This window comes from Schistocerca americana, chromosome X (assembly GCF_021461395.2).
Source record: "Schistocerca americana isolate TAMUIC-IGC-003095 chromosome X, iqSchAmer2.1, whole genome shotgun sequence".
Lineage (NCBI taxonomy): Eukaryota > Metazoa > Arthropoda > Insecta > Orthoptera > Acrididae > Schistocerca > Schistocerca americana.
The window spans coordinates 774,085,896-774,105,516 of record NC_060130.1 but is presented as its reverse complement, the minus strand read 5'-3'; the positions used below and the strand labels follow the sequence as shown (position 1 = coordinate 774,105,516).

The window sequence follows — 19,621 nt, the reverse complement described above, 5'->3', positions numbered from 1 at the left end:
CCTGATTTCATTATAACAAGTAAAATTTCAGAATCATTTTGAGTGACTGAGCTATGACTGTATTTCCTATCATGAATGATTGATTGCTCGCACGACGTGAGATCTACATAATCACGTAGATAGGAGGAAAAATTACAGTGCCATGGATGCTCAACCGAGAAATCTAGCGCAGCTGGTCACAGTGCTGGAGTCAGTACGGCTCCACATCCCTGTCAATATCTTACAGGAACTCATTGAATCTCTTTCTGCACGTCTCGGTGCTGTCCTCGCTGCAAAACGTGATTTTTCAGACATTTGAAAGGTGGTCACATTACTGCAAATGGGAAGTGTATATGCGTCAGTGGAGCTGACCCAGAGTAAAGTAGGTTTCCCGTCGCATGATCATAGATGCAAATGAAAAGAGAGTGCCACAGAATTTCAAAGGCCTCCTGAACTAACGGGCATGGTAGCTCTTCTCCACAATGGGAATCTGCGTGTCGGCGAATCTTAATAAGGGTTCAGTCCCACAGAGCGCGTGCATCGCCACGGTCGCTGTCTCCACCTGTCATATCTACAATATCGTTTATGTTCGATGGTCGTGGTATTGATAAATCGACCTGTCGTTTCAATGTAGACTTTTCTACATCTACTTGTTATGCGGTGTACTCTCGACATTGCGGTTTGTAAATAGTTTTTACGCCGTATTTGCGAAGCGTATGGGCGATTTTTTGCATCTCTTCCAAAGTAAGAGTGATTTCAGATGCGCCGCAGGGAGTGTCGTAGGACCGTTGCTATTCACAATATACACTGCTGGCCACCGTAAATGCAACACCAAGAAAGACAAGAGGTAGCACAACAAAATTTATTTTGTAGATAACATGTTGACCAAGTATCAAATGATTACGTTTACAGACGTCTGTGACATGTGGTTCCTGCCGGAATCAGTAGCCAGAGTAGCCGCCATTGTTGGAGATCACCGCTTCCACACGTCTCGGCATTGAGTCAAAGAGACGTTGGATGTGTTCCTGGGGTACAGCAGCCCAAGCAGCTTCCACACGTTGCCAAAGATCATCTGGTGTGGCAGCTGGGGATGTAATCTTGGTCACTCGTTGAGCAACCATGGACCACATGTTTTCTATTGGCGAAAGATCCGGAGAGCGAGCCGGCCAGGGAAGCAATTCAATCTGGTTATTGACGAAGAACCTTTGGACAATGCGTGCCACGCGTGGTCGCGCATTATCCTGTTGAAATATGGCTGTGGCCGAGCCCTGAAGGTAAGGAAGGACAACTGGCTCCAGTACCTCGGATATGTAGCGCCGGCTATTTAAAGTACCGGCAATGCGTACTAGAGGCGTGCGAGAGTAATATCCAATACCGCCCCATACCATAATACCCGGTGCAAGACCAGTGTGGCGGTGCATAATGCAGCTGTCCAGCATCCTCTCTCCACGGTGTTACCACACTCGAATCCGACCATCGTGGTGCTGCAGACAGAAGCGTGCCTCGTCAGTAAAGACAACGTCATTCCATTCTGCCGTCCACATCCGTCTGTCATCACACCATTGGCGACGGAGACGTCTGTGGTTCTGCGTCAATGGCAGACGAAGCAATGGACGTCTTGCGGACAGACCACTCTGCTGTAAACGGCGTCGAATGGTGCGCGCAGACACTGGATGATGCGTTACAGACGCAATGTGCTGTGCTATGGTTCGGGATGTCACTGAGCGATCCGTCACTGCCATGCGCACAATTTGCCTATCAGCACGTGCAGTGGTGCACCGAGGTGAATGCGATCGACCACGTCGGTCCGTCGTATCCTCCTGCATCCAACGGTCACATATCCGCATTACAGTTGTTTGGTTTCGTCCAACACGACTAGCGATTTCTCTGTATGATAATCCACAATCTCGGTAAGCCACTCTCCTTCCTCTGTCGAACTCGGATACTTGATCAAAAGATGTTCGCTGTTTTCTACGAGGCATAACTGATCGTCGTGTGAAACAACCACAAGGTAAACACACGTGCCGAACGTACACTCGTCGAAATCGCCAAGCCTTAAATGGCGCTATGAGGTGGCGCCACAGGCGCGCGTGATGTGCGTCTGCGCTGAAATTCTAATCAGTTGCATATCTCATCGCTGCAAACTCATGGTGTAAATTTCACTTGATTCGGATGCTTCCTTCAGGGTGTTGCATTTACGGTGGCCAGCAGTGTATATAAATGACCTTGTGGATAACATGGGAAGTTCACTGAGCCTTTTTGCGGATGATGCTGTAGTATATCGAGAGGTTGTAACAATGGAAAATTGTATTAAAATACAGGAGGATCTGCAACGAATTGACGCATGGTGCAGGGAATGGCAATTGAATCTCAAAGTAGACAAGTGTAATGTGCTGCGAATACACAGAAGGAAAGATCCTTTATCATTTAGCTACAATATAGCAGGTCAGGAACTGGAAGCAGTAAATTCCATTAATTATCTGGGAATAGGCATTAGGAGTGATTTAAAATGGAATGACCATATAAAATTAATCATAGGTAAAGCAGATGCTAGACTGAGATTCATTGGAAGAATCCTAAGGAAATGCAGCTCGAAAACAAAGGAAGTAGGTGACAGTACACTTGTTCGCCCACTGCTTGAATACTGCTCACCGGCTTGGGATCCGTACCAGGGTTAATAGAAGAGATAGAGGAGATCCAACGGAGAACAGCGCGCTTCGTTACAGGATCATTTAGTAATCGCGAAAACCTTACGGAGATGATAGATAAACTCCAGTGGAAGACTCTGCAAGAGAGACGCTGAGTAGCTCGGTACGGGCTTTTGTTGAAGTTTCGAGAACATACCTCCACCGAGGAGTCAAGCAGTATATTGCTCCCTCCTACGTATATCTCGCGAAGAGACCATGAGGATAAAATCAGAGAGATTAGAGCCCACACAGTGGCATACCGACAATCTTGCTTTCCACGAACAGTACGAGACTGGAATAGAAGGGAGAACCGTTAGAGGTACTCAAGGTACCCTCCGCCACACACCGTCAGGTGGTTTGAGGAGTATGGATGTAGATGTAGATGTATGGCAGAAAGGCCGTCCCCACATTTTTTCTTCTGACGCATCTCTTCGGCGTGTGTTAGGTTTTGTGACACTTCTTATGCAACTGGTGGAGAGTCCATGCTCCTCAGAACGCGTTCCAAGTGTTGCATCTCGCGATCGGGGTGCAGCGGCTCACATATTCATCTACGCTACGAGCACAATTAATCACATCTCTTTTTGGGGTCCGCCCCCGGTAGCTGAGTGGTCAGCGCGACAGACTGTTAAACCTAAGGGCCCGGGTTCGATTCCCGGCTGGGTCGGAGAGTTTCTCCGGTCAGGGACTGGGTGCTGTTTGCTCTATCTCATGCCGGCACGGTAGCTAAGCGTGTTCGGTCAGAGAGCCGGTTGACCTCTGTAGTAAAAAACTGAGTGGAAGGATCAACCACAGAACTTGAACAGGATGTCTTGCGACGTCCGCAACGACCAAACACGACGATCAGTATACCTAGGAACGGTAGCAGTTGATCCTTCTCTACTTCCATAGTAAATTTAATGTTGGATGCAGATTGTTCAGTTGTCTCAGGAAATTATTGAACTGTTTTTTACCATGGCCCCGCACGACGAACGTGCCGTCGACGTACCGGTAGCACATCTTAAGTTTACGAGGTGTCAAGTCCAGCATCTGTCTTTCGAAATGCTCCTTATAAACGAACAGTTTCGATCAGAGACCCTTTTTTCAGCAACTATAATGCAGATGTCATGAATACAGAGTATGCAGGTGAAGAAGTACGTTTCGAAATTGTAGCAAAAACACAAGCACTACTTACAGATTGTATTAAGCCCGAGAGTTACAACAAAAAGAATTTTTATATTGCAGATAAAACCACTAGGACCATTCTGAATAAGATGCAGAGTGACTCACGCAGAACTGCCTTCTAACCTCCAAAAATATTGATACTTCCATCTGCGTACATATAAAGAACAATAGCTTTATAAATAAAGCAATACATTACTAGAAATAAATTCGGTTCTGCATTCATATTACATAAGAAGTAAAGACCTGCTATGAAATGTATCATACAGCCGGCGAGTTTTTGAAGGACGCCCTCGATACTCAGGTGTAAAACTGGTAAAATGTCTATCTAAGGCTCTGTCTATGTGTGAGAAGACATTCCAGAAACTTGTTATGGATTGTTTAGTGAAAAATGAATTCTGTGGTGCAAAGGAGTGTGTATGTAAATAATGAGGAATATTTTCATATCTTTATGTAATGTCACATGTGTGAAAAAGTTTATTGTGTATAATATATATCTTTGCGTGTCAAACCACAGATAAAGTTAAATAACTGTAGATATATGTTTCTCCACGTCTCGTGATCTCGCGGTAGCGTTCTCGCTTCCCGAGCTCGGGGTTCCGGGTCAGGGATTTTCACCTGCCGCGAGATGACTGGGTGTTGTTGCGTCGTCTTCATCATCATCATTCATCCCCATTACGATCGGAGGAAGGCAATGGCAAACCACCCCCATCAGGACCTTGCCTAGTACGGCGGTGCGGGTCTCCCGCATCGTTCCCCTACGCTCTGTCAATAAGAATGGGACTTCGTTTCAAAACACGTCCCACTATTCGGACTGTGCTTACAAGAAGGCTACCGAAATCTGGATACATGAGAACCTCATCAACAAGGACAATGGATTTCAACTTAGTCAAGCGTGGGATCCAGCTCTGAAAATCCTCGAAACGCAACGGAAACGCAACACCGACCACAGCAAGGCGGAGCATAGGCTAAACACCGCCACTCGAATCCCGAGCGCGAGCTACCCCCCCCCCCCCCGCGGCCGACACATTGCGCGGTCCATACATGGGGTAAATGGAGGGGGGAGGGGGGGGGGCGAGCCGACCGGTGTGGGCATGCGGTTCTAGGCGCTACAGTCTGGAAACGCGCGGCCGCTACGGTCGCAGGTTCGAATCCTGCCTCGGGCATGGATGTGTGTGATGTCCTTAGGTTAGTTAGGTTTAAGTAGTTCTAAGTTCTAGGGGCCTGATGACCTAAGATGTTGAGTCCCATAGTGCTCAGAGCCATTTGAACCATTTTTTTTCTTTTTGGGGGGGGGGGGGGGGCGACCGGGATATACACTCCTGGAAATGGAAAAAAGAACACATTGACACCGGTGTGTCAGACCCACCATACTTGCTCCGGACACTGCGAGAGGGCTGTACAAGCAATCATCACACGCACGGCACAGCGGACACACCAGGAGCCGCGGTGTTGGCCGTCGAATGGCGCTAGCTGCGCAGCATTTGTGCACCGCCGCCGTCAGTGTCAGCCAGTTTGCCGTGGCATACGGAGCTCCGTCGCAGTCTTTAACACTGGTAGCATGCCGCGACAGCGTGGACGTGAACCGTATGTGCAGTTGACGGACTTTGAGCGAGGGCGTATAGTGTTCATGCGGGAGGCCGGGTGGACGTACCGCCGAATTGCTCAACACGTGGGGCGTGAGGTCTCCACAGTACATCGATGTTGTCGCCAGTGGTCGGCGGAAGGTGCACGTGCCCGTCGACCTGGCACCGGACCGCAGCGACGCACGGATGCACGCCAAGACCGTAGGATCCTACGCAGTGCCGTAGGGGACCGCACCGCCACTTCCCAGCAAATTAGGGACACTGTTGCTCCTGGGGTATCGGCGAGGACCATTCGCAACCGTCTCCATGAAGCTGGGCTACGGTCCCGCACACCGTTAGGCCGTCTTCCGCTCACGCCCCAACATCGTGCAGCCCGCCTCCAGTGGTGTCGCGACAGGCGTGAATGGAGGGACGAATGGAGACGTGTCGTCTTCAGCGATGAGAGTCGCTTCTGCCTTGGTGCCAATGATGGTCGTATGCGTGTTTGGCGCCGTGCAGGTGAGCGCCACAATCAGGACTGCATACGACCGAGGCACACAGGGCCAACACCCGGCATCATGGTGTGGGGAGCGATCTCCTACACTGGCCGTACACCACTGGTGATCGTCGAGGGGACACTGAATAGTGCACGGTACATCCAAACCGTCATCGAACCCATCGTTCTACCATTCCTAGACCGGCAAGGGAACTTGCTGTTCCAACAGGACAATGCACGTCCGCATGTATCCCGTGCCACCCAACGTGCTCTAGAAGGTGTAAGTCAACTACCCTGGCCAGCAAGATCTCCGGATCTGTCCCCCATTGAGCATGTTTGGGACTGGATGAAGCGTCGTCTCACGCGGTCTGCACGTCCAGCACGAACGCTGGTCCAACTGAGGCGCCAGGTGGAAATGGCATGGCAAGCCGTTCCACAGGACTACATCCAGCATCTCTACGATCGTCTCCATGGGAGAATAGCAGCCTGCATTGCTGCGAAAGGTGGATATACACTGTATTAGTGCCGACATTGTGCATGCTCTGTTGCCTGTGTCTATGTGCCTGTGGTTCTGTCAGTGTGATCATGTGATGTATCTGACCCCAGGAATGTGTCAATAAAGTTTCCCCTTCCTGGGACAATGAATTCACGGTGTTCTTATTTCAATTTCCAGGAGTGTATATCGCACCCATTGGTCCAGGATGTCAGTCATCAGGAGTAACCTGATGGTGACTGCACGTTACGCCGTCGATAATTATTTCTGCAACGATCAGTCAATTCGGTTGCATACCCGAGAGCGTTTCAAGCAGCATATTCGTCGGGAAAATCTACAAATACACTTGTTATCTCCGGTTTGACGATGTGATTGAGTCCGCGCTCCTTTCACATTTCTCAATGGCAGCAGACAGCTCGCACAGTGCCAAGAATTTTTATGTCTGACGTACAAGAGCAGCTGGGTGGAAAGCGCATGCCTTTCACAGGGAGCCGCCAGACCACGGCCCCTTCCTCGCATCCGTTGTACAGAGTGGCTGTAATTAAACTTACTACTTGAGAGGGCCCCCATGAAAAACCAGTGATCTTAGGAAGAAGAAAGTTAGTGGAAACATCTGTAACGACATTGGAAGACAACGAATAAACCATCGAAAGAAACACATTTTAACATACATATGAGAGGGAAACTTTTATTAATTGCGTACCAGGTTTACGTTCCAAGTTACAAGTATTGCCCAGTGTCGCGACCTTCTACATCCACTAGACTTGCAACCGCACTAGAGATACCACTTCACGACTGTTTGCAGCACATCTTTAACGGTAGCCCATGAAATATTCAGCTGTCGTGATACAGTTCGTGCACTGCATGAAGATCGCACATTGCGTCCAGCATTCTCAGCTTGGCAATAGTAACTTCTTCAATAATTTGTGACGCAATTGGCGAATCGTGTTCTTCTCAACCCCGGTGTGGGGCGTTCCTTTAACGCGTCGATACTCTCGAAGAACAGCAGCATTATTTATGTTGATCTGATAAAACAGCTTTGCGAATGAAGCCCGGCTCACTTTGTCCAGACCTCTGTTGACTGTCTGCAACTAAATGGGAAGATTTAGAAACCCTACACGCCTATTTTTTTGACAAAATTGAGCTGACTTTTACTTTAAACACATAGGCCGATAGAGAAACCTCATGCGTTCTGGGATTTTCTGTATTGTTATGCAGTTATCGTATCACCTAAACCGAAGACAAACCTCCACATGTACAGAAAGAGTGGGTTTTCTCAAAATTTTTTGTTCTCAGCACAGTTTTAAACGGAGAGACTGTTCGATAGGTTCCAATAAATGATAAGAAGGTGCATTACCTAATGCAAATTCTACCATTCCTAATAAAAGAATAAATCATCCAGGACTTCCTCACTGACACATACAATTGGAAAGCGTGTCAAAGAATGAACTATGCGTGGAGAATAATTACAAAGAGAATAGAAAATAGGCATAATTTGTTTGATTTTTGTCCATATTAGCAATAAAGTATGCGTTACGTAATGATTTATGTTTATTTATAACAAAATATTGAGAAAGTTCACACGTTCACTAAATAAATTTTTACCTAACGCCACGAAAACGTATCACGAGTGTCCACAGTACATTGGCGTTCTTTTCTCTACAATCATTTTAACGAAAAATCGTAAAAGATTTGACTTTCGGCATAACTTTAAGACCTGGACTGTATCTCCTGAAAGGTCCCAGCGGAGGTTCGAGTCCTCCCTCGGGCATGGGTGTGTGTGTTTGTCCTTAGGATAATTTAGGTTAAGTAGTGTGTAATCTTAGGGACTGATGACCTTAGCAGTTAAGTCCCATAAGATTTCACACACATTTGAACTAACCATGCCCGAGGCAGGATTCTAACCTGCGACCGTAGCGGTCGCGCGGTTCCAGACTGAAGCGCCTAGAACCGCTCGGCCACATCGGCCGGCACAAAATCGTAAAACAAGTGCCACATTAAGCTCATTATCACATAAAATTGAGGGCACGTCTGTCGCTAAACCAGCTTGAACCCTCTCGTCATTATATAAAATACAGTCGCTTAAAATGTGTCGTACCGTAATAGCACACCACATCCATCGCAAACAGGTGGTTCTTCACGCCTGAGGAGGAAGCCATGGGTCAGGGGCTGCGGGCTATTCGAAGTCGCGTTAAACAGACTTCATCAATTGTAACTAAGGTGCACCATGGCCTTACAGTCTCTTTTAGTGATGGCAACTCATTTTTCGTCACACCCAAAGATGCATAACAGACCTTCGCAGCAATGACAGTGCATCTTGCAGAGGGATAGGGTAGTCAGTTACGTTGGGAAGGGTACATACCTCCTTGGCCGTAAACTCATTCCATGGATACTCACGTGCCCTGGTACTCAGCAGAATGAGACCTCCTTTCCTTGTCTTTGCAAGTGCAGGATGGCTTCGTGGATGTTCTGGACAGTTCTATCTGCTGGGCACATAAACTGGATTGTCTGCAGGACACAGCCTTAAAAGCCGCACAGAAAGATAGTAAACGCACTAGGCACATGGAACCTAAAATCAGAGGCAGGAAAAATGACAAAACAGCCGACAGTATCCCCCTCTTTGGACCCATCCGTGTATACCAAGTTAGAGTCCTACTATCATTCAAAATGGTAATAAATTTATTCTTAAAAACGTAATCTGGAGTGAGAAATTTGTTGCACTCTGTCAAATAAAAAATTATTCTGGGTTTCAATAACAAACAGGGAGGAGCTTTGCACCAACCCTCTCTCTGTATGTTGGCAGAAACACTCCCAGATCCAATAAAAGCTGCTTTGCCCGTACATCGAACAGTTTCGTCCCTCGTGGACGAGTTCCATATAGTCGTTCTAAGGTGTCTCAGAAATTAATATCTGCAGGGAAAGCCAGCAAAGTCGGAGACAACCGGAGCTTGAGCACCTGTTCAGCCAAGGAACCGCCGCCGAGCAGCTAATGGCGCCTCTCCTACCTCTGCACAGAGCTCGGTATAGGGCTCGTCGTGTAGGCTCCTGTTGGCAATCTGATGCCCTCGTGGCATAAGGAGTCCAGCATCTTTAAATATGTTGGTCACGTGATCGCACGAAACCCTTATAGAAGTGCAGCAAGCAGAATCCATCCGCACACCAGTTCTTCCCACTCAAGCACTTCATGATATCCAGCGCTTTAAGGGCTCCTGTTTTGAGCTCCTTGAGGTGTGGCAGCCAAGCAAGTTTGCTCTCAAATAAGAGACCTAAAAACCACATCGCCTCCTTACAATGTAAAACAGTATCCTACAGTCTTAGTTCCAGAAGTGTAAAAAGAGAACGATCACAATTAAAATCAGTACATACTGTTTTATGTGGGGAGAAATTGAAACCTGTCCCGGCAGACCACTCTTCCAGTCGCTTGAGTGTCAACTGTAACTGACGAGAGAAAGATATAGGATTAAAAGTGGAACAGAAAATAGAAAAATCACCTACAACAATGAGCACTGGACAGGATTCCTCACTGCAGACGATATGCCATTGATTGCACTGTGAACGAAGTCATGCTTAAAACGCTCCCCTGTGGAATACCATGGACTTGACGAAATCTATTGGAAAGAGCATTCCTGACTCTGTACCGAAAATAATGTTCAGCAAGAAAGGACTGCAAGAAAATGGGGAGGCGGCCACGAAAGCCCCATTCATGTAGCTCACAAAATTCATTGTCTCTCCATGTAGTGACGTATTTTTCAACGTCAAAAAAGATGGACATCAAATTCTGTTTATAGTAGGGTGAGGTTATCAAGAGTGGAACGATGTCTTCTAAATCCACACTGGAACCGACTGAGGAGATTTCGAGATTCCAGAGTCCAGACAAGGCGCGATTTGATCATTCATTCTAGCTTCTTTCCTACACAGCTGGCAAGAGCGAGACTCTGATAGCTCCCTGGGAATGTACGGTCCTTGCCTGGTTTAAGAATGTGGACCATTATGGCTTCCCTCTAACGGACAGGATATTTCCCATCTCTCCATATCTTATTAAAGAGAGCAAGTAAGATTTCTTTATTTTCAGGGTTAAGGTGTCCTAACATACCGTAATTTATAAAGTATGGCCCAGGAGAGGTCTCGCGAGCTGCAGCTAATGCTGTGTCCAATTACCACATGGAGAACGAGAGGTTATAGGCCTCGTCATTGTTGGAGGCGAAGAACGACGTCACCTTTTCCGAACTGCAATAGGCGTGGAAACGTGGAACTGAACTCATGGACAATGCTAATCGTAAAAGTACCGTGGCATGGTGTCAATTTCAGGACTCCATTATCCTTCACGGCAGCTAATGGACATGACATCCTTTTCCCAGATATCTTCCTTACGGATTCCGATACTGCACTGGTGGAAATTGACCTATGAATGGAGTTCAGAAACTCGTGCCATGACTGCTTATTGCTCTCCTTCACTGCCTGTCGGGCTTTTGCTCTCGCTAACCGAAAGGCTCGTAGGTTCTCTGCTATTGGACAACGCGTGAACCTGTGCAGCGCTATCCACCTGTCCCGTATAGCGCAACGAAACTGATCGTTCTACCAAGGAACAGGTTGCCTTCTGTGACGGCCTGACGATTTAGGCATAGATGCATCAGTGGCAGCGTGGATGTGACGCTATCCATGTGCTCATGCACAGCCAGCTGGCTATAAAACGTCCAATTCGCCTTGATAGCAGCCACTTGGGTGGTTTTCCACCAGGATCGATTCGTTGTAAAAGGCAGTCAGAAATAGGAAAGTGGTCACTGGAGTGAAGGTCGTCTGCCACCTCCCATTCGACAGAGTCTGCGAGAGGAGGAGAGCAAACGGTCAAATCAGTGGCAGAGAATGTCTCTGATGCTGTGCAAAAATGTGCCCGTATTCAGGAGACACGTGGTGTCAGACCGTAACAACTTTCAACCACTCGTCCCCTTGGCCAGGTGAAGAGGCAACAACATAGAATATTATGGGCATTAAAATCCTCTAAGAGCACAAACAAGCTAGTCGATCAGCTCGGAAAGTGCCTCATCATCCATTGGCGCCTGTGGCAGAAGATAGATGGAACACTTAAATGTGGCTTGCTGAGTATCCATGCAGATGTAGATGTAGAAGGTCATCTGAAAGGACACAAAATGCAGTGTGACAGCAACTGTCTACAGTGTGGTGATTAGGATTGCAGGGAAGGAGCAAAGTGAGTCATGGACGAACACTTTCATTCCTCCCTGAGCTCTACCTCCATGAAGGTCATCTTTTCGATGTAGACGATAACCCGTAAACACAGGGGTATCGGATTCCTTGGAATATGTTTTCTGAAGACACACACTCACTGGTCTGGTCTGTGTGAGGAAGTTTAGTTCATCCACGCGAACTCTGAAGGCATTTAAATTCCACTGCAGGATATCCATTATCTACTGGGAAAGTTTGTCTTTCCTTTCTCTTTACACTTTAAGTAACTGGGGGTGGACTACTAGGACTAGATGACTCCTCGATTGGAACCACATACATTGCCAAGTCGTCAATAGCAGCAGTAGCAGTTGGTTTGACTGCTGGTGCTTTAGGTACTGTTCCACCGAACTTTGACTTGGTCTTTGTCGTAGCTTTCCCTTGTTGGGCTCAAACACGGGAAGGTCCTTGAATGAGTATACCATTAGGTGCCAGTGGGACGATTGCTGTTGGGGCAGTGGCTCCACATTGTCAGTGTGAGAAGTTTGTGTAACTGAGTCTGTGTTACTAGAGCCTGGCAGTTGGCATGTGCAGCAACAGGAGGCATGTGACACGCGACGTGTAACTTTAAGTTCTTGAATTTTCTTTTCGTCCCTATTCAAGACGGGATGTGAGTTACAGCAATTAACGCACACTGATGGAGATGAGCATTCCACACCTGGTTCATGAACTGCTTGACCAAAGTTCCCTCAAGTATCATGACCATTACATGCAATGGTAGTATGAGTAGATCTTTGACACTTGAAATACCTCATGGGATTTAGAAAAAAGGGTGAACTGCTAAGTGTAAGAAACCTGTCTTAATGTGGCTGGGCAGGTCTTGCGTATTGAAAGTTGATATGAATGTAGTTGTTGTTTCAAGCTTCCCATTCACTCTCTTCTTCACATTTTGAACTTCCATAACACCTTCCCACTGCAAGACACTGACGTCCCCATGCATGAGGTCTTCACATATTACCACCCCGCAGCTGGAATTTAAGGTATTATGCAGTTCAACAGTCATAGAGTATTCACCCAATGCAGTTGCTTTCAGAAGTCATGGTAGTTGCCCTGAAGTGGCCGTTTCAATCAACATATACCATTACAAAGCCTTTTTATTTTGTTCAGACGACTCGTAACACCATCTAAACCTTTCTGGATGTAGAATGGGGACACCTTGGCAAAGGTGCCCTCAGCTCTTTTAACCATCACAAAACCACTTTGACACACCTGTACCCTGGTTACTGTAATTGACTCTGCATTTCTGACGAGTATGCTCAGGAGACGTACCCTTACAGCGTATCTTGTTGGGATGGGTAACAGTGCTCACCAGTGGCCCACCTGATCCACTGGGAGCAGTTTTTTTAAGAATTAAGAGGCGCCATGGGCGTCCCATGAGCAGCTAGGGAACGGATGTCCACCCAGCACAGCCCCAGTTGCCTGGGTAAGCCTTGTGCAACTGAGGTGCGGCAGGTTCTCCAGAGGTCGCCCGCTTATGGAAGTTTTGCCTCAACAGCCATGCATCCCATCAGCGCACTGCACATCTTAGGATTGAGGGTTTTTTTACAGAGGCTTCTTCCATCCTCGCGACTCAGGTAGTTAAGCCAAGATCCCTGGCCCCAGTGACACACGGCATTCCACCGCCGCGCCACACGGTGGTCGTTGAAGCCTGCCCAGAGCTTACTGTGATAGAGAATTGGCGGCGCTCACCAGTCTCCATCTCGGGGAACCCGGGTTCGCCAAGCCCTTACTCAGCAAGTTAATGCCAAACCCTTGAGGGCCCTGATTCAATCTGTGCCGATTAAAACAACCTCTGCAGTCTGTCGCTTCATTGTTAAATTGCAACTAGTTTGGCAACCTCCCTATCTCAGTCAGCTCACACAGGAACGTAACTATGATCAAGGGTATAATCTTCCACGAGGGCGCTATACTTCAAATGGATGATGATTACATGCTAATTTGGAATTGCGGGACGTTCATTTTATCTACCATGTCCTACGAGGCCCTAAAGATAGCAAAATATACTCAAATTTTTTTTTGGGAGGCAGAGGAGGGCTTTGACGTGACTTATTACTGTATGAAATTCAGATTATGGTTTACGGCCGTGATGTAGAGCCTTTTATACCACCTGCGATGAGGTGCTTCAACTGTTTGAAAGTTGGTCATACATCATCCAGTTGAATGAATGAACATTTCTGTGGAGCTTTCCGATGACCACTATTTGGGAATTCCCCTGTGTACAGCTACCTTACTGCACCAGTTGCTGTGAAGATCACTAATCCTAATCATCAACTTGCAATATCACAAAATGGGAACATGAGACCCAGAAGTTCAAGATCTTAAATCATTTAATGTGTAAGACTTGAAGAAAATCTGTTTCGGTCAGAAATTTCAGTATCTACCTGGTTGCAGTTTATCAGTTCCAGCTTTTGCTTACCTACTCCCAAGCAAGCCTTCGACTATGTCACGCTCATGAACTCTCACATGGTGCGTGCCTCATGCACAAATTGAACTGGATTTTTCTCTTGGCCCAAAGCACGTAATAAACTCCTTAGTTTCTCACCAATTGTTCCTCTCAGTACTCAGTGAGTACCTCAATTCAGATAGCACTGAACTGATCACTCAAGAGTTGAAGACTGGACAGGTTATCCCTTTACATATGTGAGTACCAACGACACTATGTTTACAGCAGAATTGGTGGCAATAATGTGTACCCATCGCTACACCCACAGTGAATCACATGATTCTTTCCTGAAATGCAGACTCCACGTGCAGCGTACAAACTATAGTCCGCTGTCATTCCCAGCAGTCATTGATAACGCGAACACAATATATCGTCTTAGACCTCCGCCACAACAGGAAGATGATAGTCTACTTCTGGTTCCCCATTTAAATTGAAATACTGGGGAATAAAATAACCAATCAGCTTTTCAAAGAAGCTATGAGGAAGGATGATCTGGAAATAATGATACCAGGATCTGACATGCGATCAACAGTATATCGTCAACTCTTAGTGCCTGCCCCATATGAAGCGCTGGTTAAACCCCTGACATTCAAACTCAATTTTAATATTACGCTGTGTCTTAATTTCTTCTTAAAACAGTTTTGCGCTTCTCCTATTAGACAGCTTGTGAACTATACTGTCATGGTACAGTGAGCAGGAGTGCCTTTTCAGGCTGGGCTGCACCTTCCAGCACATGCCGAGCTGCAGTGGGCCTCAAATTGCTCCCAGCTGATGTCTACCTTACCCAATTTTCTTTTACCTCCGACTCTTATTCTTAACATATCTCGCGGCTGTCCTACATCAATTTTTACTCCCTTTTTTGTGGTTTAAAAATGAATGGCTGAATCCTATGTTTTGGATACCCCAGTATGGACCAAAGATCATACTAGTTTGTTCCCTTACAATCACATAACCCATCCATCCACAAAATATAAGAACAAACCATTCAGTATAAAGTGGTGTACAAGTTCAAATCTACAAACACTGGCTGATAAATTGGGTAACATTGAATGTAGATATATGATTATGTTTGGGATAATATAGACCAGATATGGGGGGGTGGGGTAAAATGTTTTATGTGTGTGTGTGTGGGGGGGGGGGGGGGATGAGGCAAACTGTCTGCAGATTAAACCCAAGGTCTTGAGCAAAGTATGGAGAATCTACATTGTATTCAAATCAGAGTACAATACCAAAGCAAAGTTGACAACGCAATACAACTATGGTGTGCAACTGAAAGCTTCATAGTTATATGTTACAGTGACAGTTTTCTTTGGAATCCTGCTCATGAGTGCTATTGGCAATCCTTGCTGGTACTGTCTATAGCTTCAGTTACTACGTCAGTATCTGTTTAAAACTCAGCTGACCCTGTCGCTTCCAAAATTCTCCAGCTGATGAAAAGAGGGAATGAAAATAGAAAGGAGCTACAGTCTAATGTCCCAGTTAGCAGAGATTATGCATTAGCTCAACTGAGCAATGAAGAGAGAAGAAATCAACTGTAAACTTGTAGAAATCATCTCGTCATTTGTCTGAAGTAAGAGGGAAAATAACATTAAATTTAAACGTTTTGCTTGGGTATGTATCTTACTATCTCCGAAAAACATATCCATTTCCATGTTGTTGTTGTTGTTGTGGTCTTCAGTCCAAAGATTGGTTTGATGCAGCTCTCCATGCTACTGTATCCTGTCCAAGTCTCTTCATCTCCGAGTAATTACTGCACCCTACATCCTCCTGAATCTGCTTAGTGTATTCATCTTTTGCTCTCCCCTTACGGTTTTTACCCTCCACGCTTCCCTCCAGTACTAAATTGGTGATCTCTTGATGCCTTAGAACGTGTCCTGCCAACAGAACCCTTCTTCTAGTCATGTTGTGTCGCAAATTCCTCTTCTCCCAAATTATATTCAGTACTTCCTCACTAGTTACATGATCTACCATCTAATCTTCAGCATTTGAAAAGCTTCTATTCTCTTCTTGTCTAAACAATTTATCGTCTCTGTTTCATATCCATCCATGGCTGCACTCCATACAAATACTTTCAGAAAATACTCCCTGACACTTAAATATATACCCGATGTTAACAAATTTCTTTTCTTCAGAAACGCTTTCTTTGCCATTGCCCGTTTACGTTTTATACCCTGCCCAGATAGCAAAACTCATCTACTACTTTAAGAGTCTCATTTCCTAATCTAATTCCATCATCATAGCCTGATTTAATTCGACTACATTCCATTATTCTCGTATTGCATTTGTAGATATTCATCTTAGAGCCTCCTTTCAAGACACTGTCCGTTCCGTTCAACTGTTCTTCCAGGACCTTTGCTTTCTCTGACAGGATTGCAATGTCATCAGCAAACATCAAGATTTTTTTTCTTCTCCATGGATTTTAATTCCTATTCCGAATTTTTCTTTAGTTTCCTTTACTGCTTGTTCGATATAAGGACTGAATAACACCGGGGATTGGCTACTGCCCTGTCTTAACCCCTCTCAACCATTTCTTCCCTTTCGTGCCCCTCGACTACTAAATTTGCCTTCTGGTTTATGTACATATTATAAATAGCCTTTCGTTCCAAGTGTTTTACTCCTGCCACCTTCATAATTTGAATGATAGTATTCCAGTCAACATTGTCAAAAGGTTTCTCGAAGTCTAAAAATTCTGTAAACTTAGGTTTACCTTTCCTTAACCTAGCTTCTAAGATAAGTCGTAGGGTCAGTATTGCCTCGCGTATTCCTACATTTCTACGAAATCCAAACTGATCTTCCCTGAGGTCGGCTTCTACCAGTTTTTTCCATTCATGTGTACAGAATTGGTATTAGTATTTTGCAGCCGTGACTTATTAAACTGACAGTTCATTAATTTTCACACCTGTCAGCACCTGCTTTTTTGGAATTGGAACTACCATATTCTTCTTGAAGTCTGAGGGTATTTCACCTGTCTCAAACATCCTGCCCACGAAATGGAAAAGTTTGGTCATGGCTGGCTCTCCCAAGGCTACCAGTAATTCTAATGGAATGTCGTCTAGTCCTGGGTCCTTGTTTCTACTTATGTCTTTCGGTGCTCTGTCAAATTCTTCACGCAGTACCATATCTCCCATCTCATCTTCATTTACGTCCTCTTCCATTTCCATAATATTGTCCTCAAGTACATCACCCTTGTATAGACCCTCTATATACTCCTTCCACCTTTCAGCTTTCTCTTCTTTGCTTAGGACTGGTTTACCATCTGAGCTCTTGATATTCATGCAGATGGTTCTCTTTTCTCCAAAGGTTCCTTTAATTTTCCTGTAGGCAATATCTATCTTACCCTACTGATACATGCATCTACATCCTCACATTTGTCCTTTAGCCATCCCTGTTTAGCCATTTTGCACTCCTTGTCGATCTCATTTTTGAGACGTTTCGCCTCCTTCGTTTACTGCATTTTTATATTTTCTCCTTTCATCAATTAAATTCAGTATCTCTTCTGTTACCCTAGGATTTCTACTAGCCCTCGTCTTTTTACCTACTTGATCCTCTGCTGCCTTCACTATTTCATCTGTCAAAGCTACCAGTTCTTCTTCTACTGCATTCCTTTCCCCTGTTCTTGTCAATCGTTCCCTAATGCTTCCTCTGAAATTCTCAGCAACCTCTGGTTTTTGATGTAAATAAAACAAATATGAACTTCAGAATCCCCTGGTAAAGTCAATAGTAAAACTTAAAACACTACTGAACCAAACCAGTCAGTATTTAATACTTCAATATGAAGCAGCCTCCTTCCTAAATCATCTCTAAAAGGTAAATTATAGCAGAAATTAGCTTCTTGTCAATACAGCTTGTACAGATGAAAAATATTTTTAGTACGTCATCAATTCAAATGCATTTTTAAAAAGCCTTAAAATGAATTTATCACTATCTTCATATTAATTTTAAAACAAAAATATTTGGTTTATAGTTGATACATACTAACGAAAAATTACTTTAATTATTTTTTGCATTGTGTGTGCAGGTGCTACGTTGGAACCTTCAGTACAAATCAGTGGAGACCATGCAGTGAACGCTATTTACCATATCCCAGCCATGGTTCCAGACATGACTACGGACCACCACAGTACTGGCCAGTTGCATACTTGCATAAAGAATCACCACCAAATGCCACATCAAGTTACACATCATTGCCGTTTGAGTCAGGTTTTCATAACTATGTGGATGACAGACAGTTGCATGCTAAAAATGTAGATAAATTCAGGAATGATAATTACAGTAGAAGGCCTTATAACTCAAAGGATCAAGGACATATATCTGTTAAAACACAGTCTGATATCACAGCTGCAGTAGCGTCCATAATTAAAAGCAAAGGTAGTTCTTCAAACTCCTCTCTTGGTGACACAAACATTATACCCTCTTTCGATGTAGTTGAAGATACAGAGGCAATGTCTGATGCCGGAACAGTAGTTAAGGATACTGGCAGAAATTCTAATCATAAAGAAAGAATGAGAGAACCTGGAACTATCATCAAGCTTCAACCACGATATGTTCATGAAACTGATAACAATAATAATGGAAGACTTGTCAGGACCTGGCAGTGGCGAACAGCAGACATTAAAACTGCACCACAGCCGACAAAGATAGAGCTCAGAGAACCACTTATGAATGATACAACTCTCACACATATCCGAGATAACAAATAGTAGTGTCTAAAAATTCTCAACTCCCTACAGGCAATAAAAAACATAATCAAACAAAATTTAGTAGCTGATGGTAATTTTTTGCGCGTCCCTGAACGACATCCGTTGTGTTGCTGTAGACACAATTTATTTGACATAAAGTTCAACATTTATCTGTATTAAAGTAATACCTTGAGGTGTCTGGAAAGTGGACTGTTTCTGTATGATTCACTAATTAATATTTTTTCATTGATTGTGAATGTTAAACAAGTACAGTCTTTTGTACTGTGTAAACTGGTAGTATGAACGTTTCGTGTTAAACATAAAATGGAAAATTGTGGATACACAAAGTGTGAATTTGTTCCAGCATGTCATTCTACCTGCAATATAAGATTATTCGAAGTACTCAAAGTGCAGCATTGGATTACACAGAATTATCAGCTTGTACTATTAATTTGAGAATGCTAAACAGTGTGTTGTTGAATAATATGACATTTTTGTAAATGTTCATGCATTTCAACAAACAAGAAGTGTCTTCAAAATAAAAGAATTTTGTCTTTATTTTACTGTGTATTTATGAATATGTGTACTAAATAAGAGATTTTTAATAAAAAAATAATTTATTAATTTGAAGAAAAATCGAGTTTTGAAATGCGATACAATAATTATTTATTATTTGAACTTGTTACTGCTATGGGTGAGTGAGTGAGTGACTGAGTGAGTGAGGGACAGAGGTAGAGAGACAGAGAGAGAGAAAGAAAGAGAGATATAAAGTCTATGTGTGAGTAGACAGACCTTGAAAAGGTGAAAATTACAATACATTATGATGGATTAAGGTATACACACTGGGAGGCATAAAATTTCTCTCATGCAGCAATAGACACAG

The 19,621-nt window shown here is 44.6% G+C and overlaps 1 protein-coding gene across 2 annotated transcripts in view; it reads left to right on the top strand.

Annotated features, from left to right (window-relative positions):
• LOC124555265 overlaps window positions 1–19,368 on the top strand; it is a 516,239-nt gene extending 496,871 nt beyond the window's left edge. The window contains exon 13 of one of the 2 annotated variants that reach the window (XM_047129133.1): window positions 18,078–19,368. In XM_047129133.1, the coding sequence (XP_046985089.1) occupies window positions 18,078–18,759 (682 nt within the window). In that variant the 3' untranslated portion in view covers window positions 18,760–19,368. The remainder of the gene's footprint in view (window positions 1–18,077) is intronic. The other variant, XM_047129134.1, reaches the window with a different exon arrangement.
• The last annotated feature ends 253 nt before the right edge of the window (window positions 19,369–19,621 follow it).